At 43.0% G+C, this 26,025-nt stretch overlaps 1 protein-coding gene across 2 annotated transcripts in view; it reads right to left on the reverse strand.

The window, feature by feature from the left end:
- ASAP2 (ArfGAP with SH3 domain, ankyrin repeat and PH domain 2) overlaps positions 1–26,025 on the reverse strand; it is a 349,346-nt gene that overhangs the window by 155,339 nt on the left and 167,982 nt on the right. For both annotated transcript variants that reach the window (XM_073611134.1, XM_073611135.1), the window contains exons 4-5: positions 11,779–11,853; positions 7,835–7,884 (exon numbers count right to left, since the gene is read on the reverse strand). In XM_073611134.1, coding sequence (XP_073467235.1) covers positions 7,835–7,884; positions 11,779–11,853 — 125 coding nt within the window. The remainder of the gene's footprint in view (positions 1–7,834; positions 7,885–11,778; positions 11,854–26,025) is intronic.

Consider the following 26,025-nt stretch of genomic DNA (forward strand, 5'->3'; position numbering starts at 1 on the left):
ATGCTGTACCCAAACGAAATTTGCGTCCTTTTCTTCCCACAAATAGAACTTTCTTTTGATGGTATTTGATCACCTCTGCCGTTTTTATTTTTTGCGCTATACACGGAAAAAGACCGAAAATTTTGAAAAAAAATGATATTTTCTACTTTTTGTTCTAAAAAAAATCCAATAAACTCAATTTTAGTCATACATTTAGGCCAAAATGTATTCGGCCACATGTCTTTGGTAGAAAAAATGTCAATAAGTGTATATTTATTGGTTTGCGCAAAAGTTATAGCGCCTACAAACTAGGGTACATTTTCTGGAATTTACACAGCCTTTAATTTATGACTGCCTATGTCGTTTCTTGAGGTGCTAAAATGGCAGGGCAGTACAAAACCCCCACAAATGACCCCATTTTGGAAAGTAGACACCCCAAGGAATTTGCTGAGAGGCATGTTGAGCCCATTGAATATTCATTTTTTTTGTCCCAAGTGATTGAATAATGACAAAAAAAAAAAAAAAAAAAAAAAATTACAAAAAGTTGTCACTAAATGATATATTGCTCACACAGGCCATGGGCATATGTGGAATTGCACCCCAAAATACATTTAGCTGCTTCTCCTGAGTATGGGGATACCACATGTGTGGGACTTTTTGGGAGCCTAGCCGCGTACGGGGCCCCCGAAAACCAATCACTGCCTTCAGGATTTCTAAGGGCGTACATTTTTGATTTTACTCCTCACTACCTATCACAGTTTTGAAGGCCATAAAATGCCCAGATGGCATAAAACCCCCCCAAATGACCCCATTTTGGAAAGTAGACACCCCAAGCTATTTGCTTTGAGGCATGTTGAGTCCATGGAATGTTTTATATTTTGACACAAGTTGCGGGAAAGTGACAAATTTTTTTTTTTTTTTTTGCACAAAGTTGTCACTAAATGATATATTGCTCACACAGGCCATGGGCATATGTGGAATTGCACCCCAAAATACATTTAGCTGCTTCTCCTGAGTACGGGGATACCACATGTGTGGGACTTTTTGGGAGCCTAGCCGCGTACGGGGCCCCGAAAACCAATCAGTGCCTTCAGGATTTCTAAGGGCGTACATTTTTGATTTTACTCCTCACTACCTATCACAGTTTCGGAGGCCATGGAATGCCCAGGTGGCACAAACCCCCCCCAAATGACCCCATTTTGGAAAGTAGACACCCCAAGCTATTTGCTGAGAGGCATGATGAGTATTTTGCAGCTCTCATTTGTTTTTGAAAATAAAGAAAGACGAGAAAAAAAAAAATTTTTTTCTTTTTTCAATTTTCAAACTTTGTGACAAAAAGTGAGGTCTGCAAAATACTCACTATACCTCTCATCAAATAGCTTGGGGTGTCTACTTTCCAAAATTGGGTCATTTGGGGGGGTTTTTTGCCACCTGGGCATTCCATGGCCTCCGAGACTGTGATAGGCAGTGAAGAGTGAAATCAAAAATTTACGGCCTTAGAAAGCCTGAAGGCGGTGCTTGGTTTTCGGGGTCCCGTACGCGGCTAGGCTCCCAAAAAGTCTCACACATGTGGTATCCCCGTACTCAGGAGAAGCAACAGAATGTATTTTGGGGTGTAATTTCACATATTCCCATGGCATGTTTGAGCAATATATCATTTAGTGACAACTTTGCGCAAAAAAAAATAAAAAAAATAAAAAATTGTCTCTTTCCCACAACTTGTGTCACAATATAAAATATTCCATGGACTCGACATGCCTCTCAGCAAATAGCTTGGGGTGTCTACTTTCCAAAATGGGGTCATTTGGGGGGGTTTTGAACTGTCCTGGCATTTTATGCACAACATCTAGAAGCTTATGTCACACATCACACACTCTTCTAACCACTTGAAGACAAAGCCCTTTCTGACACTTTTTGATTACATAAAAAAATATTTTTTTTTTGCAAGAAAATTACTTTGAACCCCCAAACATTATATATTTTTTTAAAGCAAATGCCCTACAGATTAAAATGGTGGGTGTTTCATTTTTTTTTTCACACAGTATTTGCGCAGCGATTTTTCAAACGCATTTTTTGAGGAAAAAACACACTTTTTTAAATTTTAATGCACTAAAACACACTATATTGCCCAAATGTTTGATGAAATAAAAAAGATGATCTTAGGCCGAGTACATGGATACCAAACATGACATGCTTTAAAATTGCGCACAAACGTGCAGTGGCGACAAACTAAATACATTTTTAAAAGCCTTTACAGGTTACCACTTTAGATTTACAGAGGAGGTCTACTGCTAAAATTACTGCCCTCGATCTGACGTTCGCGGTGATACCTCACATGCATGGTGCAATTGCTGTTTACATTTGACGCCAGACCGACGCTTGCGTTCGCCTTAGCGCGAGAGCAGGGGGGACAGGGGTGCTTTTTTTTTTTTTTTTTTTGTTTCTTTATTATTATTTTTTTTTTATCTTATTTTTAAACTGTTCCTTTCATTTTTTTTTTTTTTTAATCATTTTTATTGTTATCTCAGGGAATGTAAATATCCCCTATCATAGCAATAGGTAGTGACAGGTACTCTTTTTTGCAAAAATTGGGGTCTATTAGACCCTAGATTTCTCCTCTGCCCTCAAAGCATCTGACCACACCAAGATCGGTGTGATAAAATGCTTTCCCAATTTCCCAATGGCGCTGTTTACATCCGGCGAAATCTAAGTCATAAAATGCTCGTAGCTTCCGGTTTCTTAGGACATAGAGATGTTTGGAGCCACTCTGGTCTCTGATCAGCTCTATGGTCAGCTGGGTGAATCACCGGCTGCATTCTCAGGTTCCCTGTTGAGACAGGAGAGCCAGAGAAAAACACGGAAGACGTTGGGGGGGGGGGGCATTCCCTCCCACTGCTTGTAAAAGCAGTCTAGAGGCTAATTAGCTGCTAGGATTGCTTTTACATGAAAGCCAATCGCTGGCTGAAAAGAATGATACCTAAACCTGCAGGCATCATTCTGGTATAACCACTCAAAGTCGTGAATGGCGTACCTGAAGACAAAAAAATGGTTAACAATAAAGCACAGTAAACGGTAAGGTATAAAAAATTGCATATCTGAAAAGCAAACATGATAAAACATAACAACAATAAAACATTGCAGAATAGAATACAGTAAAAAAGAGCAGAACAATAGAGAGAGAATAGAGAGAGAGAACAATAAAACAACAACTATTTTTTTTTTATTTTATATTTTTGTTTGTGTTTTTTTTTTTTTTTTTACACTTTTTTTTGTAACTAACTTTTATAACTGTAACCGGTTCCAGGTTCGGGTCTCTCAAAATGCGATGGCATCTTGGGAGACCCTGTGAAAGTGTGCCTAGTCTGTGCAATGCTGTACCCTACGCTAATACTCAACTAGTGTATGGTAGCGTTCAAAACATTCACCAATGCAAAGACCAGGATTGTCAGGACAGGAGGGACAATAATAGCGGGTGTCACGCCTATATCCGCGCTTGCTGCAGACACGACATCTTTTTTGGGGGGGTTCGTTGGGTAGGGGTACTCGGGAGGACATAAAGAAAATGCCTCTCATGCAGCCGACTGCATTTGGTTGGGGATGTGAATGGGGGAAGTACGGGCGCTGCAGAAGTGGTGGGTTCCCAATTAGGATTGGCGAATGCAGCAGGAAGGGCACTATGGGCACGACGGGCCTGTGTTTGTCTTCTTGGTGGCAGCGGGACACTACTTGTGCTTGCCACCTCACCAGCTTGAACTGCATTTATGGGACTCGCCATGTCACCAAGTGTTACTGCAGTGCTGGTTTGACTACGACCGGGGTGTACTAGGCTGCTGGTGCTTGCCAGTTCACCAAAACGCTACCAAAAAAACTGTTAGCGATCGCAGGGATCAGGCCTGACTCTGCGAACGCTGCAGTTATGCGTTTAGTGTTTTGTAAGTGACAGTGATCGATCGATACTGCACTTGGGTGGGCTGGGCTGGGCTGGGCCGGGCGGAGGGGCAAAACGCAGGTGCTAGCAGGTATCTGGGCTGATCCCGCTAACACTGCGTTTGTGGGAACCCTAAACTGCTGGGGACGCTAGTATAGATCTGATCAGATCAGATATTGATTCGATCAGATACTATACCACTAAGGGAGGTGTATGGTGTGTGCGTGGGTGTTAGCGGTACTGGCGCTAACCTGATGCTGCCTGGGGCTGGTGCTTGCCAGTTCACCAAAACGCTACCAAAAAAACTGTTAGCGATCGCAGGGATCAGGCCTGACTCTGCGAACGCTGCAGTTATGCGTTTAGTGTTTTGTAAGTGTCAGTGATCGATCGATACTGCACTTGGGTGGGCTGGGCCGGGCGGAGGGGCAAAACGCAGGTGCTAGCAGGTATCTGGGCTGATCCCGCTAACACTGCGTTTGTGGGAACCCTAAACTGCTGGGGACGCTAGTATAGATCTGATCGGATCAGATATTGATGCGTTCAGATACTATACCACTAAGGGAGGCGTATGCTGCGTGCGTGGGTGTTAGCGGTACTGGCGCTAATCTGACGCTGCCTGGGGCGACGCATATCACCGCCGGGCGATCAGGGGGCTAAACCTTTATTAGGTAATAAACGGCGGGTCCCCTGACACTATAAAAAATAAACGAACTAACCAGCGTCACCCGTAACGGTTATACGGTGATCAGTGGTGAAAGGGTTAACTAGGGGGCAATCAAGGGGTTAAAACATTTATTAGGTAGTATATGGGGGTCCCTGTCGCTATAAAACGCTGACGGCGAACCTAAATATTTACGTTCCTAACTAGCGTCACCAGCGACACTAATACAGCGATCAGAAAAATGATCGCTTAGTGACACTGGTGACAGGGGGTGATCAAGGGGTTAAAACTTTATATGGGGGGGTTAGGGGGGTATCCTAGACCTAAAGGGGGATAATATTCACTGCCCTAACACTGTAACTGTCACAAACTGACACTATGCAGTAATCAGAAAAAAAAAAAATACTGCTTGCTGTCAGTTTGTGACGGGGGGGGGTGATTGGGGGGGGATCGGGGGGCGATCGGGGGGGGATCGGGGGTGTAAAGTATGCCTGGCATGTTCTACTGTGTTGTGTGTGTGTTGTGCACTTACATGTCTTCTCTCCTCGGCGCTGGACGGAAACTGCCGAGCCGAGGAGAGATGACATCACATCCTCTGCCTGTGTGAAACTACACACAGGCAGGGGAGGATTCCGATTGGCTGGGAGCGATCGCGAGGGGGGGGCCATGATCGGATGGTCTCCCCCTCGCCTCCCGACGCTCCCAGTCAAATGCCGACCGCCGCTGGCACCGGGGGGGGTCCGATAGGACCCCCCGCCCGCGGGAGGCAGATCACGTACAGGTACGTGATTCTGCCTGCCCGTGCCATTCTGCCGACGTATATATACGTTAGGCGGTCGGCAAGTGGTTAATTAAAGTGAAAGAGAAGCCTAACTATACTTAAAAATGTTTCCTTCCCCCTCCTCCTACCTATGTTGTACAACCTGGATAAAAAAGTTCTACAGATCTACCTATTTTTAATTCACTCTGGTCATGTGATCTTGCAGCTCTGCTTAAGGGAGCACTTCACAAGGACTCTGAATTTTGGGAGCAAAGACATCAACCTTTGGCTCCCATGGCCCAACTGTTGTCAGTGTTCCTCTCCGCTGCAGCAGTTGCTCATTGACACATGGGGAGCTGGAGCTGCAAAATTATGCAACCAGACCAAGGCAAATTAAAAATAGGTAAGTACACAGATATTTTTTTTTATATGGGCATGGTAGGAGGGAACATTTTTAAGAATAGATCTAGTTAGACTTTTCTTGCACTCTGAGCAAGCCGGACACAACCCAGGCAATTTAGACTAAACATGTTAAGAATAAACAAAGCAGGTCAGTAGTGAAAGCCCCACGTAAAACACTTGGTAGATACAGACAAATGCATCTGAATTTATATGTTATAAATGTTGGGGCATAGGAGGGGGTCAACAAGAGTTTTTAAAGGAAAATATTGGCTTTTGCTTTAAAACTCTTACCACCGCCTAACTTGCAAGGTGATTTTCTGGCCCCTTTATGTGATGGGTGGCCTATAGGTAGGCTTGGAAGGGGTGTGGCTAAGCCATATAGTAACAGGAAAAGTTAAGATCTGCATACTTTATAATGTCAAATGCCTGAATCTACTGATTGTTTTGTTATATGCTTTTGATTTAAGAAAGAAAGATTTTCATCAATGCCCAGTCTAGGGTAATCAAGTTTGTGACAGGTTTACTTAAAAACTCTAAATTCCACCTTAAGCCTGGTTTCACACATGTGCGGTGCGAACTGAAGCTCAGGTTTCACTGGGGAGATAACAATCTCCTGTTCAATGGATTCATTGTGTTTTTGCTCAGGATTAGAGAGCAGGGAGAGGGGGAGGGAGGGGGGGGGGGGAGAGGGGGAGGTGTAGTGAGGAGAAAGAGAAAATCCTTGTTCAGAACGCAATGCATCTGCGAATCAGATGCGTTCCCATAGGATATAATAGGCTTGTAGTTCGCACCGCAATGCCCAAAAAACGCACACGTTTTTTGTGCAATGCGCAGTGCGAATGCAACGCACATATGTGAACCAGATGCATTCATATGAATGTATTTTAAAATGTCCTGCGAATTAGATGCGGTGTAAGCCGCATCTAATTCGCATAGGTGTGAACCCGGGCTTAAAGTGCACTTCTTCCTAGACAATGTACATTAATTTATACAGTATAAAAGCATAGAAGAGCTGGCACTTCTGGAAATTAAGTCTTAAGTCTTTATTTCGGTATGACCATGTAAAAAAGGTGAAGGCTAACGCTGTGAACAAGACTCCTGCCGAAACACGTTTGCCTTCACCTTTTTTACACGGTCATACCGAATTTAAGACTTGAGATTTAATTTCCAGAAGTGCCAGCTCTTCTATGCTTTTATACCAGTGATTTAGTTTTGGATGCAGGAAGGACATCCTGAGCCAGAGCACCTGGATTGGGTGTGCCACTAATTATCCTATGCTCGGCTTCATTGTTCAGAGCTGTGTATCCTTGTGTTGCACGTATTTATACAGTATATCCTGAACAAGCAGTAAAAACTTTATTTACCTCTGTATCTATAGGCATTTTGGCAAAACTCATTTTCAAAGCTTACAAGAAAACAGAATATCACCTTTTACTATAAAGGCCAGTTAACACTATGAATCATTACGATTCACATGCAATCTGGGTGCAGTTCGATTCGGCAATAGGCAGTTCGGCCTATTTATTAGATTGGGCTGAAATCCCACCAGACCACGCCAAAAGTACTGCATGCACTGCTTTGAAAATGCACAGCAAAAGGATCGCATGGTAATATTGTACCATGTGATCCAATGCAGACAAATGCACTGCATTTGCAACCTGCGTATGGGGTGTCTGTAAGTTAACAATGACACCCGCTGCAGATCTCAACTGCAGGGCATTTTGAACTCTGTGCAGTTCTGGTGTGAACTGACCATGAGAGCAGAATTTTGCCCCCTTATTTGAAAATCTTTTTAATTAACCCGTTCACCCCACAGTCATGTGCTGTAGACCCCATAGAGCTCCATAGAAAACCTGTCTTCTGGACCCCAAGCCAAGGATGCCAAAATACCCCACGCCCCTGCAATGTAAGCTGTCACTGCTGCTTGTATTTTCCACCAGCAGTGCGTGTGACAGAGTGACTACACATGAGCATGACAGTTGTCACTCCATAACAGAAAGTGCCTTTACCTTTGAGATATCAGACATTATTTTAATGAGAACAAAAATATTAGTCATGCTAATAATCTCACAGGCCTTGGTATTTAACACTGTTCTTGACTTACACTTTTGTTTCATAGTCTTTCCATGCTTTATCAAAGGGCTTCTTCAAATCCTGCAGAGCAATAAAAAAAAAATAAAAAATTAGAGTCTGCAGTCTGCTAGCACTTTGTGAACACAGGTCATCTGCTAAAACGATTGACCTTTCATCCAGGCCTTCCTCTTGGTCACCTGGCTACAACCAGAAAAATCCCTATACAGTGGGGAAAATAATTATTTGATCCCCTGCAGATTTTGTAAATTTGCCCAAGTTCACCAACTACAAGAAATGTCTCGCCTCTGTGCTTGCCAACAAGGAAGAAGGGTTTCTCCACCAAGTACCAAGTCATGTTTTGCCTTGGGGTCAAATACAAATTTTACTCACTGAACTGCAAATTAATTTATAGCATTTGTTTTATGTGTTTTTTGTGGTTTTTTTCCTGGATTTTTGGTTGATATCCTGTCTCTATCATTTAAAATACACCTATGATAAAAAATGATAGACCCTTTATTTATTTGTAAGTGGGCAAACTCACACAATCTGCAGGGGATCAAATAATTATTTTCCGTACTGTAGCTGCTGAATGTCAGAGATATTGAGCCTGATTTACTGTATCGGGACCCTTGACAGGCTTGTGTACACAATGCAATGGAGCATACCCAAAATCGAGAACAACAAAATCTTGTCAAAATCAAAGTCTCGTGTAAGCGAAAAGCTAGATTCTTGGCATCGCTGAAACATACAAATCTCTGTAGCCTTGAATCGATTGAAGCTGCAATTTTACCTGTAAATGTGTTCACAGTTTACCCATGAATTTACCTTGTAGTCTGGGGGTGCTCTTTAATGAAGCAATGCATTGTTAAAGAGTGATCCTAGGTCAACTGGTAGAAAAAAATTTATCTAATAAATCTTCCATGTCTATCCTAGAAACTCCACACAGTTGAATATGCTTTAAACCGTGTCAGCAGGAGCTTCTAAAAAGGCCTCCATGTAATATGCCAAGACTATCTGAAACCGATATTCTTGGAGTCAAAGGATGTGTACCTATATTTCTGAGATCACTGATCTTCTGTCTGTTTTTGGGAATAACCATATATGCAGGTCTGAACCAAAACCGTATTTAGAACACATCTACTAGCTTTCTTATTCTTTATCGACCACTCAAGACCAAACTTCAGAGGAACATACAGGGATACAAAATAACCTTAAGAAGCATATTCATTTCTAAAATTATTAGAGAAAATAGCAGGAAATGCGTAAAATGGGTGTAAAATTTAAAAAAAGGAGTCATTCAATAGAACTTCATTGTTCTACTAAGGACATTCAGAATCAAGGGTGCTTTCAATTATCCTAATCTACCATGCACCTATGAAATGAGCCATTCTATAAGGCATACAACTGGCTTGACCTCAAGACATTCGTTGGGTTTTGTGTTGCAGTAATCTCGAAGTCTCACTCACGGATACTACATAAAGGGATTGAGAGGAAAGAATTTGCATTTATGCGCTTGGCACATTAAAATACATACAATTATTAAAACAGTATTTAAACTATAGCTTCCAACTGTCCCTGATTTCAAGGGACTGTCCCTGATTTGGAACAAAGTCTCTCTTTTCCTCTTTCCTTCTCTTTCGTCCCTCATTTTGGTCTGATCTATATTAGTTGTATATAAAATGTACTTCTTATCTTTCAAAAAGTGTTTCCCAGTGCTACATCTTTCATCCAATTTCTGCATTTGTAAATTTAAAAAGCCAGTATAAGGGAATAGTAGTAGTAAAAAAAAAAGCACTTGAGGGTTTAACTTATTTTTATTTATTTTTTTTATAATTCTCCTTTAAAAGGGGCATGTCCTATGCCTATATGAGTTTGCCAATAGGTGTCCCTCATTCCCATCTCAAAAAGTTGGCAGGTATGTTAAAACCCCCAAAAAAATGTATTATATTGGAGATCATCAAATCTTAGAATTGGTGACTGCATTGGTCATTTTTTTTCCTTATTTTCATATGGTAAGCTGGCCAGTATGTCTGTTATTTTGCCAACTTTCTTTTACAGACCAATTGCCCACTATCCTTTACTATCCCACTATGCTTTACTGCCAAGGAAGCTTCCATCTTAGCCTTTGCTTGTACTGCAATTGCCATGGTGATACACATGTTATCAGTTATGACACCAGCCATTTGATGGCTTAAGACACCTTAAGACAGGAGGGTGTGCTACTGGCCAGATTACCAGGCGAAAACTAATGCAGCCACTACATTTAAGGATTGGTAAATTTTAGTTTTTGGGTTCAATATCACTTGAACAATACCCATAAGTGTATCAAAGTATCACAGACAGAAACAGTGCTGCCAAAAGCCAACAATCACCACCCCACCCTTTTTTACATTACAAAAGGTTAAAAACAGACTGCAAGCGAGGACAGAACAGTCTGGTTTTACACACAGGTCCCAAACACTTATATGCTTGGTTCACACTGCTGCACCTCCTCTTCTTTAAAGGCATTACTGAAATGTATAGGAATTCGAGGACAATAAAATCCCCATCCTCTTAAATTGGGCCAGCACCTATGTGAACTTGCATGGGCAAAGCACAGCTTAAAATAAAAGTCCAGTCAAATACTATCTAGCTATAAATGAGGGTGGTGGCAAGTTTTTTGAGATCACCTTGGTGTGTGTATTGGTCCAGCAACACACCAGCACCTTTGCAGCCATTGTGCTATTTGCTGGGTGTCTGGTGTGCTCCTGTACCTTTAAGAAGGGATGGGCTGCCCTTCAGTCCACCTGCTCTCATTTATCCATCAGAATGCATGTGCCTCCACTGTGGGGACACTCATATTTTAGTGTTAGGACCACAGATATCAGGGTGCCGTGACGAGGCTCTGTGGCTTACGCATGCATTTGCAAATGTGTGCGGACTAAACCCCTGTTTTTAACGTGTACTTTTAGACAGGTTAATTTGGTTGTCTGCGAGCTGGTGGTAAGTAGGCTTGGAATTTTTTCCTGGGCATTCCCCAGGCCTTGTTTGCAAATACTATCTATGCTTAAACCTGCTCCAGCCCTCATTATATGCCCTATTTTAACTACCCTATAAAGGAAAGATGTATATAACTGTCTATTCTTAAGGTGCTCCAGTCAGGTCATGTGATCCCTCCAGCAGCTGGCTTCAGTGAAGAAGAGAGACTGCCAACAACAGCTGCAGAGCCTGGGCGGTGACATCACCACTATGGGGCATCCCCTGTTGACTGTCTCTCCTCTACATTGAAGTTGAAGAGCCGATCATGTGTCTGGACCGCCCTCAGAATAGGTAAACATATACATCTTTCCTTTAGGGTAGTTTACTTAGGGCTTAGAATGGGGGTGGGAGCAGGTTTAAGCTTAATTAGTATTTGGACTTCTACTTTAAGTTTAAAGCTCTACTGAACGTTCAGTTTAAGCCTTCTAAATACATTCCAGGTTCATCAGAACAAAAAAGGTATAAAACTTTTGTCACCAGAAAGCAGCCACAGCATGAGTTGAAAAAACCTGTCCCCTGCCAGCATGCTGAAGAGATGGAGCCTTGTCTTTTGTGCAGAAGCAGTAATCTTTCTGCAGAGGTCCAACACGCCCCCAGCGTCAGGGCTAGAGATCACCGCTCAGCAAAGCTCATGCTCCCAGCTGATACTCTAGCTCTAACTTAGTAGGAGGGTCAGACATCTGGAGAGAGATCGCTGCATCTAAAGAGCAAGAGGCCTTCTCTAACATGCCGGTGGGGGACAGGCTTTTCTACTTTTTTTTTTTTTTTAAAGAAAACAAACTGATCTTTGAATAAATTTTATATGGATACACTTGGAATGTATTGAGCGAAATTAAACTGATTTTTCAATTGGGCTTCAAGATATAATATGTAGATGGATTCATGCTGTACACATTCAATGCTGAATATTCACAATGGGAACATATGACATATGACATATAACATTAGATTACCTACCCCTTTTACACCTTTGAGATCTCCTTTCAATAAACTATCCAGTGGGAATGTTATAATGTTGTTCATATTCTGGACCTACAACAAAAAAGGCAAGGAAGATATTAGTGTGATAAAACAAAATGTACATTGAGAGGAAGCCATGTTTTGCCCTGCTAACCACACAGAAAAAAACACCAGGATTTCTTGGATTCAACATGAACTTATAGGCCCTTTCAAACGGGCTTTCTAATCAGGCCCAGTTTTTCAGGCGGACTTGATCGGATCCTTCAGTCTCCCCCATGGAGCAGCAGAGGTCCGCTGACACCCGCCGCTATCCGATCCTGCCCGCATAATCCAGACGTATGGTGGTCCTATTTTCCATCCGTCTGGCGGATTGGATAAGATAGGATAGGATGAAAAAGGTCAGGCGGTCCATTTCTACCCACAGAGGGAGCGGGACTGTGTCCCGTCCGTTCTGCACAGCAGAACGGACAGAGCCTGTCACCCGCCTGATCAGCGATGCAATCCCACACTAAGCAAGTGGAATTCGCAACACAGAGGCACCTGTGTGAAAGGGGTATATCAGTAACTTTACAAGTCTACAGCAATACAATTCTGAAATGTCCCAATATTCATCAGCTGTTTTTAATTTCTCCTAATCTACACATCCACCACGGGTTGCAAGAAAGACATTCGCTCAATTCCCTCATCACAACACAGATAGTGTTGACAGGGGAATCCCTCTTGCCGAGCCATGGGGGGTGGGGGTGGGGGGTGTTTTGGGGGTGCTGAGCAACATAGGTACATTCAGCCTGCCCATGTATGGTTTGAATCAGTGCATGGCCGGCTAAGTCTGAGAGGGGCATTCTGGGGGAGTATCATCATCAGCTTGCTACAGGTAGGGGCAGAGCATTTCCTCAGTCTCGTCTCACGTAGCCACTGTTCCTGTTTTAACATTGTTACGCTTTAGTAGCCCACAAGATGAAACATGGCAGGTCTGATCAATGTGAGATATGTGCACATACTGCCAAGAACATAGGACTAATGAGCAAGTGTTTGTATTTATAGGATAGTTTCATTTAGGGAAACAATTTAACCAGAAAGCATATGTGGAATTCCAAGCATACACCTAACTACTGTTAAAACTGCCCCCCTCCACCCTCCTAAAACCGAAGCTTACTAACCTTTCTAAGATGCAAATACTTACCTATATTCAGGCCAGTCCGTTCACATGATCCCGTGTCAGTCAGTGTCGGCTGCAGGGGAGAGGAGAGAACTCAGAAAGTTGGTAATTCCTGGAGCTGTGATGTCACCCATAGGCTTCAATGGTCTAGCCATTGTCAGCACTCCCTCCTCTCCCTGGCACTGGCTGACATATGATCAAATGCCTGGTCGGGAGCGGCCCAAAAATTGGTAAGAGCTGCATATACACATCTTTCTTATACAAGTAAGATGATGCTAGGAGGGAGGGAACGGTTTTAGGAGTAGATAGGTTTAAGCCTGGATTTCCACTTTAAAGTAAAAAGCATACTATAAAAAAGTTACAGACTGAACATTTTTTTTTCACTGCTGTAGCATTCTTATCAGATTATAAGTAAAAACATCTGATATACCTTTTACATATCAGGGAGCAAAAGGAGAAGTAAAGGAAATTGGGCACTCAATGTCCCTGTTAACAGGAAAGCGATAACATTCTACAGGTACCTTCACCACGGCAGAGAGATCTGAATGTATGATGAAAGAGCCAGCCACTAATATTAGATATAGGTAATAGGAAACACGTACTGTACTTTAAACACATGTGGATAATTGCAAACTAACCAAATTATGGCACTCACAAGGTCATACTTATTCAACGTTTATAAACTTCTTTAGGGTCCGAAGCCAAGAATCAAAATATACACCAGAAGTATAATCCAAATGCTCCCCAGGGTTTTGATGAGCCTGGTACCTTCTACAATATTTGGTGGACTTGCTCTATTGTTCACACACAACAGTCTAATACTTAGCAAATGATACATGCGACATTATGCCACCCCCTGATACAGGAATCACGCGAAGCTCTACTGAACAAGAGACTGCCTGCCATCTCCAACTCGCAGTCCAAGCTGATGCTTGCCCTCTTTAATGAAATGAAAGAAACGACGGCCAAAGCCTGGAAAGCTTCATCATTCAATCCTCAATAGGTAGTAGCCGGAGTCTCTTTGGCTCTATGAATTTGAAAATACCCGATACTAAAAGACAAAATAACAAAATTTGAGGAAAAAAAACCCTGGTTGATAATTTCCTCCTGTCAGATTTTGACAGCTGTCTTCTCAACCTTTGAAGGGTGTGACCCACAACCTAACGTGCTCTACTCTCTATCACGCACTTCTGATCCTGACCTTTCTTCTCTCATGTCTCACCCCCTTTCATTTACACACTATACCTTGTCACAGCCATCGAGTATACTTCCAATGAGTAAACCCCTGGAATGGGTCTCGGAGATCCATTATGAGCACACTAACTTTATGTAGGTCTTCATTCTATGCAACATTGCCTAAACAAGCATTATATACTTTTGAAATAATTTGTTGGTCTCCAGATGTTTAGCATGGTCATGATGTATTTGTACACTCAGCTACCCATTATTGATTATGGGCTGTATTTCCCTCCTATACCATTTATTTTGTGAAGATTTAATAAAACACATTTATGGCACTCATCAACTTTTCAATGGAACTGGAAAACCTCTTAAATTCCCTTTAAAGTCCATTTACTACTACACCAATTTTAATTCAAAGAACAAAATAAATAGACAAACAGGTGCTTCTCTGACCTACAATAAAAGCGTGGCAATAGAAATCTCAGTGGTTTATTTTGTTGTAAGAGGCGATTTCCATTGCTAAAGAGACAGCACAGTAATATCATCAGCATGGTCCTATAGTGTGATGTATTTATTGATCGGTGCTACCCTGGAACACAGCCTCATAGGCTAATGAATTTTTTAACACATTAGGGACACTTACAAAGAAATGTTCTGTTCTAGCTTGTATTATGCAAGTCAAGTCTCTGTAGGTCTCCTACAGATGCTGATGAATCACAAAATCTCCTCTCCAAATAATTCTTGGAATTATTCAAAATTTTGGAACCTTAATGATCCGGGTTTGTCAGATAGGTGTAAATTTTGGCCAGTTTTTCTTATTTCAAAATCGAGAAAAGCATCAATAAAATGTGTTTTTTTTTTTTTTTTTTTTATACACAGCAGAACAGCAACAGTTATTTAGCAGGAACATTGCTTTTACATCAGTAACCACAATACAGCCTTAGTTAAGACTGCAAACAGGAAGCGTCTGTCACTCTTTCCTAGACTTAACACCTAAGCAAAACCATTGCAAAACGAAATTTTAATATTTTACAGCTTACTGATCCTCAAATGTGGTGGCTGCATTTGATTTTAGGCTTTCTTTTCACCTGGTGATCCAGCCAATAACAAGTTTCCTGTCTTACCCTAGGTTCACATCAATGCGTTTTTCTAGGCCATGTTTGCATGGGCACGGCAGCCCATTCTTTTTAATGGGCTGCCATGCCTGTGCTTCCCACAGAAAAAAGGTGTATGCACCTTTTTCATAATATGGCCCACAGGGAAAAAAAAAAAAAAACAAATGGTTTCTGCACATGCGCTGCAATTTTAAATGCATGGGGGTGCTATTTAGAATGGCAGCCCTGCATGTTTTCTCACAGCAGGGTGTTTTCACTGCGGGTAAGAGATCCGCTGCGATTCCCACACCCGCAGCCACACGCATAGGTGTGAACCAAGCATTGAGATGTACTTGGAGCCACCTCTAAGTTTGTCAATCAGGGTAGAGGGTACTGTTGGATGCACTAGCAGATTTAAATAGACTTGACTAACAAATTAAAGCCAAACTCAAGCTAAAAATTTGAAAGCTGAAATATTTTTTGTTTTTTGGGTTTATTACCATTTCAAGGCTTATCTATACCCCAAGCATTTTATTTTCGTTTTGGACAGCATGGGGTAAGGTTAGAACCCTTGTCATGTTTTACTGGCACCCGGGGGTTTTCCACTCACTTTCTGTTTTGGAGAAGTTTTAGCAGACAGGAAGTGGAGGAAAATCTGCAACAGAGGACAACAGTAAAAAGCCAATAGAAATGTATTTTACTTCTCTCTGTGCTGCTTTTAAGAAGCAGCACAGTGAGAAAACCTTGTGCTAGAGAAAACCTTGTTAAAATACAGGAAGTGAAAGAATCTTAAAGCCTAACATGAGTTCCAAGCTTTCCTCACTTTCAAAAAAAAAAAATAAAAAGAAAAAAAAAGTTTTGGGTATGGATACACGTTAAAACGGAAAATTGTATACTCACCTTTCTGTAATTTTCCTTTCCTGACGCATCTTCATGGCAGCACACACTAGGTTGTGACTCCGCCTCCACAACCTGACAGGATTGGACTAGCTATAAAAGTTGGAGAGATGACCCCCACCATTCTCTGTCTATATCATCTTAAGAACAGGGTGGGGATCTGTGTGCTGCCATGAAGATGCGTCAGGAAAGGAAAATTACGGAAAGGTGAGTATACAATTTTCCGTTTTCCTGACGCCTTCATGGCAGCACACACTGGGAAATAACTCGCCAGTCGGGAGGGTGCAAAAAATTAAGGTTTTATTATTCTAAAGAGCTGTGGAATTGGCTTTAATAATGGATCTACCAAAGCCTGCTGTTGTAAGCTGAGCAGAGTCAATTTTGTAGTGGGAAGCAAATGTATGCTTGGATGACCAGGTCCCTGGTTTACAGATTACTTCTGGAGAAACTCTGCAGTATGCTGCCCATGAAGTTGCCCCTGCCCTGGTTGAGTGCACCCTGATGCCTTCTGGGATCACTAGTTGCTGAGTAGAGTATGCCTTTTTGATAGTGCTAACCAGCCAGGATGCGATTGTTCGAGAAGTTGCTGGGTGACCCCTCCTAGGACCATGTGGGATTATGAGAAGAGCATCCAACTTTCTGAAGGAAGCTGTGGCTTCCAGATATTTGTTAATGACAGTTTTGACATCTAATGCATGAGGCTCGCCTTGGTTGTTTGTAAAGGATGGAAGGGTAATATCTTGATTATAATAAAAGAAGGATGCTACTTTAGGAGTGAAAAGTTCAGAGGGCCTCAATACCACTCTATCTGGATAGAAGACAAGGTATGGTTCTGATATCAGTAGTGCTCTAAGTTCTGAAACTCTTCTCGCAGATGTGATGGCGATAAGGAAGGTCAACTTCAAGGTCAGGTTCCAAATTGAAATAGACTCAACCAGAAAAAAAAGGAGGTTTTGATAATGCATCCAGCACTGTAGAGAGATCCCATGCCGGAAATGTGGGTCTTCTTGGGGGTCTGATTTTTAGGCAAGCTTTCATGAACTGGATCACCAGAGGGTGAAGAGCCCATCTAATGCCTGTTTTAGCTGATAGGGCAGAAACCTGGACTTTAAGGGTACTTGAGCTCAATTCTTTATTGATATCCAACTGAAGGAATTCCAGAACTTGCGGTGGCTCTGGTGATACTGGGTTCCAATTTTTTTGTTGGGCCAGTGAACAAAACCTATTCCAGACTTGCGAGTATGTTTTGTTGGTGGTGTTTTTTCTTGCCTGTAATAGAGTTGAGACTACCTCCTGCGGGCAAACTTGCTCTAGCAACCGAGTCCTTTCAATTTCCATGCTGTCAAGTGTAATCTCTCTGGTGCTGGGTGTAGGAATCGACCCTGAGATAGGAGGTCTGCTGTTACCGGAAGAGGCAGTGGTTGTTGCAGGCTGAGCTGTAGTAGGGTTGTGAACCAAGGCCTCCTTGGCCAAAGAGGAATCACTGCTATTACTGTGGCTGATGATCTCCGAAGCCTGGATAAGAACCTCGCTATTAAGGGCACTGGTGGAAAAATGTAACCTAGCTTAAAATTCCACGGATGGGTCAGACAATCCACTCCTTCGGCTGACGGGAAAGCCGCCCTTGCCAGAAATCTCCGTCATTTGGTGTTCGCGGGGGTAGCTGCTAGGTCGATCTCCGGTATTCCCCAAGTTCTTGAAAGGAGGGAAAAAGCCTGATGGCCCAGTGACCACTCGTTGTTTGAGAGAAGTTCCCTGCTTAAATAGTCGGGCAGCATATTCTGAGCTGCTGGGACATACACTGCTTTCAGGTCTATTAGATGTACTTGTGCCCAATCCATGATGGGGCGAACCTTCCTCCATTAATGTGCGACTCCTCGTACCCCCTTGCCTCTGAATGTATGCTACAGCAACTCTGTTGTCCATCTGAATTACAACGTTCTTCCCTGCCAGGTATGGAGTGAAGGCCAGGAACGTCTGAAAGGCTGCTCTGAGTTCCAGTATATTTAATACTATACCATGAGCTTGAAACCTCCACTGCCCCTGGGCTGCTAGATCTTGGTAATGCGCTCCCCATCCTTTCTGGCTGGCGTCTGAAGTGACCACCTCCGGCTGTGGAGGAACTATAGGTTTGTACCTCTTGAGGTTGCTGGACCGTGTCCACCACCACATCGATTGCTTCACATAGCTGTGTATGTAGATTGTCTGAAGCATTGAGACTCCATTCCACTGCCTCAGAAAGGAATTCTGCAAGATTCTCGTGTGCCATTGGGACCACTGGATCATGGGCAGGGTATCAGACATGGAACCGAGGATACTCATACACACTCTGGCTGGTAGGCGTGTAGCTAAGATTACCCTCTGAATTTTCTGGATCAGAGGAATGATCTTCTCCTGAGGAAGCTGTACTCTGTTCTGGATGGTGTCTAGTTCCGCCCCCCAGAAATACCATCTTCTGTGAGGGCTGAAGTTTGCTTTTCTGCCAATTCACTAGCCACCCGAAACCTTGCAGGGTTGAAAGTAAGACTTCTTGGTGTTGAATCAGGGCTTGGCGACTTTCTGCTAGAAGAAGTATGTCGTCCAAATAATGGTGTATTCTTAGACCTCTCTCTCTGAGGTATGCGATGAGGGGTAGAAGAATTTTGGTGAAGGTCCTTGGGGCTGACGAGATGCTGACGGGTAGACACTGGAACTGGAAGTGATGCTGGTTGATTGAAAAACGGAGACATTTTTGAAAAGCAGGATGTATTGGAACGTGAAGATAAGCGTCCGATAAATCTACGGACAGCATCCAATCTCCTAGATTTACAGCTAATAGTATGGACTGTAGGCTCTCCATTTTGAAGGATTCTAATTTGATGTTTCTGTTTAGTCTCTTTAGGTCCAGCACTGGCCGTAAATCCCGTCTTCTTTTTTACAAGAAAGAGAGGGGAGTAGAATCCTTTGTCTCTCTGAACCTCCAAAATGGCTTCCTTTTGTTTTAGTTCTGTTATGTATTTTAGAAGGATCCTTTTCTTGCCTGGAGAAGACGGGAGTTTTGTTGGAAGAAAGTGTTTTCTGGGAATCTTGTTCAAGAATCTCCACTTGTGACCGAACTTGATCGTGGAGATGGTCCAAGGGTCCTTGATGTTTTCCGACCATATTTGAGTGAATTTTTTTTGAGTCTGGCGCCCACCATCGGAGGATGGGTGGGCGTACCTTCAAAAGGACTTCTGCTGTTCGCCAGAAGGGGTAGCCTTGGTTTTCTGCATCCTCAAAAAGGATGACTGTGTGTTCCTCCAGTTTCTCTTAAACTCTTTTCCTGGCCTATAGGATTTTGCTTCTCTGTACCTTTCGGGAAGGTTACCCTTGTAAACTGGACCCCTTGATCTCTTGGGTCTCCTGTCAGAGGGAATGAGGCCCGATTTTCCCCCCGTCACCTTGGAAATGGCTGCATCTAATTTGGAGCCAAAGAGATTCGAGCCATCATAGGGGATCTTGCACCAATTTGTTTTTGATGCTGCGTCGGCTACCCAGGGTTTTAGCCACAAAGCTCTCCTTGCCATCACCGAGGCTAGCATAGCCCGAGCCGAGCACCTGATAACGTCCACGGAGGCTTCTGCAATGAAATCGCCTGCTAATTTAAGTTCTTGTAGAGACGAAATTACTTTCTCTAAGTCTGCTCCCTGCTGGAGAGATTTCTCAATATTAACAGTCCAGCCCGAGATGGCTCTACCAACCGCTGCTGTGGTGACTGCTGGTCTACAAGCGCCTCCTGCTGTGGAGTAGGCTTTTTTTAAGTTCCAGATCAATCTTCCGATCTAGAACGTCACGGAAGGAGACGGCGTCCTTGATGGGAAGGGTGACATGTCTTGCCAGACACATCAGGGAGTCATCCACAATAGGAGCGTTAATTAAGGAGTTGACCTTAGGCTCTTTAAGAGGATACATCTTGGCTAGTCTGTTGTTTAGGCTAGGCCTCTTGTCGGATCTTTCCCATTCATCTTTGATTAAATCATTCAACTCCTCAATGAAAGGGAAGGTCTCTGGGTCCCTCTTTAGGTTTGGAAAATATTTCCGAGTCTTCTGAGGCGCTTCCTCAGACTCCTCCCAACCTATGGCCTCCTTGACTGACTTTGCAAAGGGTTCGACCAGAGAGAAGTCAAACCCTGTTGGGACTTCTGTATCCTCATCCTCTGAAGGGGATTCTGGATCCATCCCTACCTCGATTGCTGAGCGAGGAGGAGCCATGGAAGTACCTGGGTCTGACGTGACCGGCAGGGGTGTTGTTGATTCCATTATGGATTCTCGCACAGATTCCCAAATAAGTTCGGTTACTTCTCTGACATCTGATTCTCTTTCTTTTGTGGCCTCATTGAAGCACGTGCGACATGCTAATTTATCTGGCAAAGCGGAGGCGCCACATACCCAGCAGGTACTAGCTGCGGGGCGGGTGTGCAGGCTTCGTCCGTGATGTGACGAAGGTGATCTCCCATGACGTGATCTGCTACGTCGAGAGTGAATGTGGCGTGAGTGACCATGGCGAGAATGACTGTGGCGTGAGTGCCTGTGACGAGATGAGGAGCGTGACCGGCTTCTGCGGGATCTCCTGCTTGCGGCATGGCTTGATCTCTCTTTGCGTCTTGATCCGGACCTGGAAGGGCTGCCAGAAGGAGTCTTGTTAGAAGACATGCTCTCTTTTTTCTCTCTTCAATACTTACCACTGAATGTGGATAGCCCCTTACCTTATTGGCTGAGGATGGTCTGCTAGGGCAGTGGTCTCCATGAAGGTAGGCAAGAAGAAAGGAAGTCTGGAAGTAGATTTTAGAAGCAGAAATATATATATATACAAATATACATATTTAAATATTTATTAATGAAAAAATTCCTTTTTTTTTTTTTTTTTTTTTGAAATATAACATGTCAAGAAGTCCCTGCAAAATAAAAATGAGAACTTAAGGTACCTACCAGGCTTCAATTAAGAAATCCTAAGCAAGGAATCAGCAGTCTGGGGCTGAAAGAAGAAACGCACATAATTCTCAGCCCAGAACTCTCTTTTAAATAGACCGCCGCCGCTCGCGGCAAAAAGTGACGCTTCACGCATGCGCAGAAGCGCCGTGACGACTCCAGCGCCATCTTGGAAGCTGGAAAACCGCTGTGAACGGCCCTCCACGGCCTCCCGTGCATGCGCACTGCGGGACAGGACACACGGCGGCCATGAAAGAGCTAATAGAGCGCTGTGGGACTACAGGTCCCAGAGAAGAAAAAGAAGAAAGAAATAGAAGGAAAAAACAGTAGAAGGGGAAGATAAATGATTGATAAGAGAGAGTGGAGACCACTGCAAACCTGAAGCTTTTTTTAAAGCTTATTCTGTGCCAGACGCTTCATGCTGATGCCCCTGAGACCACCAGAGTGGGGCTCCCTCCATAAGAGCTCCTTTAGAGACTGTACAGGAGGGACTTCCAAACAGAAGAGGCTTGAACCTGCTGGGGTGATGCGGTAAGAGGCTTGCGACGTCCATCCGTCTTGTCAGGTGAGGATAAAAAAGAGAATGGTGGGGGTCATCTCTCTTCAACTTTTATAGCTAGTCCAATCCTGTCAGGTTGTGGAGGCGGAGTCACAACCCAGTGTGTGCTGCCATGAAGGCGTCAGGAAAGATAATTTGGGGGAGATTCAATAAAGCTGCTAATTGCTCTTGTTATTGTGGTGCACCCAATTTAAAAAAAAAAATAAAACACATCTTCAACAGTCCATCCATAGACACACGCGCACACCATAGCACCCCCCCTCCTCAAAGGATTTGATTGACAGCAGCAGGGGCCAAGGGATCCTGCTGCTGCCTCTATGTCCTGTGAGTAGAGGGACAGAAGGCAGCACTGCTGCAAGCGGCCACAGCACTGGTTTGAAAGGGGAGCCAGGTAAGAATTTAAGGGAGCCTTAGGGGGAGCTAATCATGGAAGGTTTTTCTTCCTTAACGCAGAGAATGCATTAACTATGGCCATTTTTTTTTTTTTCATTTTGGATAGATTAAGGAATGGTTATAACCGCTGTCATATTTTTTTATCGCCATCTCTCTCCCATTGCGGAGATTTCGCTTCCCTTCTTGTCCCATAGCCAAACAGGAAGTGAGAGGAAATCTCTGCAAATGAAAAGGAATTTCTTGGGGACCCCCAGCTCACCAAGTGTCCCCATAGGAAGATTTCCCATCTGTTATTTTTCTGGGGACAACCCGAAATTTGGGGTTTTCTTTTTACTTTCAATGAGAACGGTAAACAGGACAAATAGAGAAGGTGAATCTCCTTAATGGGGGTACAGACAGCAATAACAATTGACAGGTGCTCTAATCCCTCTCCACTCTATCCAAAACTTAAGTAAAAAAAAAAAAGTTTTGCCTTTAGTTATACTTTAAGATAAAAAAAAAAAAAACACACCTTATGTCTTTAGAACCACTTTCTTTTGGCATACAGAGACAGATTTTCTGAAAGTGCCTTTGCGAGACACTTATACAAAACCTGTCTCCACCTGTCTTTATGAATTCCAGGGGATCTCTTCTGAGAATTGCACATCACCTAGTAATTCATCATCATGTAGGGGGAACAACTGCCTGCCCGAAGCTGAATGGGATCTGTACATGCAAAAATATAGGCGGTATCTGCAAATACAGTATATTGTACATGTTGGTTTCTAATTAATCGAGGATACCAGAGGTCACTGTAGCTTCCCAGGTAAGAAGCAACCTGTAGATGAGGTGGATCACTGTTCTACATAGGAACAGGAGCTAAGGACCAACATTTTATTTGATCTAGACTTTACAAAACATCCTCCATGCCTTGTAATATGAAGCCTGAGGCAATATTGGGCTCCTTGCCTCTTACAACAATCTAATGTTTCCACAGCAGACTCTTGATTCTTGTATCCTGCAATTCTAGGTTCGTTAAAGAATTTCTAGGGACTTTCCTCCATTTTTCAATGCAATAAGCATAATACTGTGCCAGACAGGATCCAGCTTTAGATCATTCTAAACTCCCTCAAAGGAAAAATTAAATAAAAGGAACTAGAAGACAATAGTACAAAACTTCTAATGGTACATGTACCTGTCAAGTGAACCAATAGCACACATGATAGGTAAACAGTTCACAAGCTACTGGGTGGGTTTTCCCACCAGTCAAAAGTGTCTGGACTCTGGAGAGAGACGACCAGCAGGGGTAAGAAAACCTTAGTTTACATGGAAAAAAAAAAAAAAGGGATCAAGTACTATCGTATATATTACTAGAACCACCAGCCTGTCCCCCTAAGGAGTCGCTGCTATGTGTCTTTGGGTACGACAATTCTTCTGTCCAGGCCTTGGCTACATCCACCTTGGGTTTGCTAGTAGCGGGCAGAGTGCCCCTGAAGGTATGGATCCAACCTTCACAGCCACAGATTTCAGCTGTGAAGAAGGATTTATGGTCCCTGTTTCACCTGAAAAAGCTGGGCAAAATTAACCAGAATTTCAAATCTACAATTCTTTGCACAGTGCAGATGAGTCATGGAGCACTGTGAAAACCACCACAGCGAAACTTACACTGCTTATGAAACTGTTTCAGTATACAAATTGGCATCTGAAAGCTGACCTCACTAATACATTGGGCGACCTATCAACTGCTTGCTATCTGGAAGTGGATTCCACTTTTTTCATTAGCACATACTGCACCTTTTGAGGTGATGTGGATCACATCTTGGACATATTATGGAGGGTTCTTGGACATATTATGGAGGGTTCTTGGACATATTATGGAGAGATTCATCTGCACCTGAATGGACTGTTTTTGCACTTGATTTGATGATCTTTGCATCTTTAAATCTGCACTTATAATATTAGCACTGCTTTTTTGTTTTCAAATACATTAGGCAAACTGAAGATCCGAGACTCTGGACAGTCCCTTGATCCTGTCCTTCCATCAGATCCAGGTGCATAGCTACCCCGTGTGCTAAGGTTACCCTTTTTGATGGTTTTCCTTTTTGAGGTTGCAGTATAGTTTCTGCCTATTCTGGTATGACTTACTCAAAATTATTTTCTAGTAGGCTGTGTATATCCACGCTTCCATTCCTGCAATAACGTTAGCCGTATTATATATGCATTTTATGATTTTGATGCTTACTGTATTGGGTATCTTACCTTTCTAGGATGATTCTTTCTGCCCACTAAAGGCTCATGCACACTGCAGCTCAAAGACATTCAAAGAAGCTGCTCCTTCAGGCTTTTGGGCTTTTTGGAGGTCTCATTTTTTTTCTGCCTGAAAACTCCCCTCCATATTTGCCAATGGGGGTTATTTACTAAAGGCAAATCCACTGTGCACTTCCAAGTGCACTTGGAAGTGCAGTCGCTGTAGATCTGAGGGGGACATGCAAGGAAAATAAAGAACAGCATTTTTGCTTGCACATGATTGGATGATAAAATCAGCTGAGATTCTCCTCCCCCATCTTCCTCTCAGATCTACAGCGACTGCACTTCCAAATGCACTTGTAGTGCATTGTGGATTTCCCTTTAGTAAATCAACCCCAATGTGTCTATGCACACTATGGCTTTTTTCAGGATTTTACAGGCATATGCTCTTACAGGCAGGAAACCCCCCACCAAACTCGTGTTTTTGAGAGGAGTTTTTTGAGCAGAAAAGACACCTAAGTGCCCAAAAGCATGCAAAAAAGCTCAAAGAAATTCGAAAACACACATTAAAAAAAAAAAAAAAAAAAAAGGAAAAATAAGCTGAGGGGAGAGTTTGAGGAAAAAAAACACTCAGGCTATCTTTGCATGCGGCTTACAGCAGGGGTCCGGTGCATCCCTATTCGCCGTTTCAGATCCGATTGCAGCCTGATCTTTTGCTGAATTCGGACCTGAAACCGACAAAAAGTTGCACAGGACCCCTAAGCAAATTCGCACTGAAGCCGCTGCAGAGATGTGTGAACCAGCTCCATAGAGAGCCGGTCAAAATCTCCTGCTATTGCGAATTGGAGGTGGGGAACCCACCTCCAATACGCACTTGTGTGAACCCGGCCTTATGCTCCAAAAAGGCCCCAAGCAACATTGTTCACCAAGATACACATTATAGTCCCTCCAAAAGTCTCAGTGTTCAATTACTAAAGACATACTCCCCAACATCTTAAAATAAAGGAAAACCTCTAACCAGAAAGCCACATGGAATTTGCCCCTATTTAGTGAAAACACTCCCATACTAAATACTATGTCTTCCCAAGACTGTCCTATCACATTAGGAACATTAAAAGAAATAATTGAGCTGAAGAAATGGAGCAGGATATAACTCTGTACACAGTGAGGGTCTATAGAAGAGTGGAGTTAAAGCACGCCCGCTACATAAACTACACTGGCCTTGCATGTGTGCACTTGTCCACTCCAATAGAAAACAGGAATGCTTAGATCCTAAAGGGCCTGTGTTGATGGCCTCTGCTCTTGTCATACGGGTTTTGCATTCACATACAAGTCTAAAGCAATGCAAAACCTGCTGTACTCCTAGTGTTCGGGTGTGTGCAAAAGCAAAAGAAAATAAAACGTTCTCAATTTTTTTGCATATGCACATATGCTGTATTCGTGTTTACAATAGTACCACCATAATACTGCAGCACTAGGCCATTCATGCTTATGAGAGACTGTATGCTGTACCTGGGATGAGGAAAGACATCAGCATTTACAATGAAAGGGCTCAGCTGCCAGTGTGGAAGGCCTCTAATATAACCACCACATCTGGGAAATAGTAAGCTGCAATGTATTACAATTTTGTTTTTGGCTTTGGATGCAATTTAAAGTAAAACCTAACTTGGTTTCATTTAATTTGCTAACCAAACTATCAAACGAATGCCACTCTTATTTTAATATAAAAATACTTTTGCCCTATTTTTTTCATCCTTTAAGCATGTGTGATGTGGTGTGCTACAGTG

Source organism: Aquarana catesbeiana, unplaced genomic scaffold (assembly GCF_042186555.1).
Source record: "Aquarana catesbeiana isolate 2022-GZ unplaced genomic scaffold, ASM4218655v1 unanchor211, whole genome shotgun sequence".
Classification (NCBI taxonomy): domain Eukaryota; kingdom Metazoa; phylum Chordata; class Amphibia; order Anura; family Ranidae; genus Aquarana; species Aquarana catesbeiana.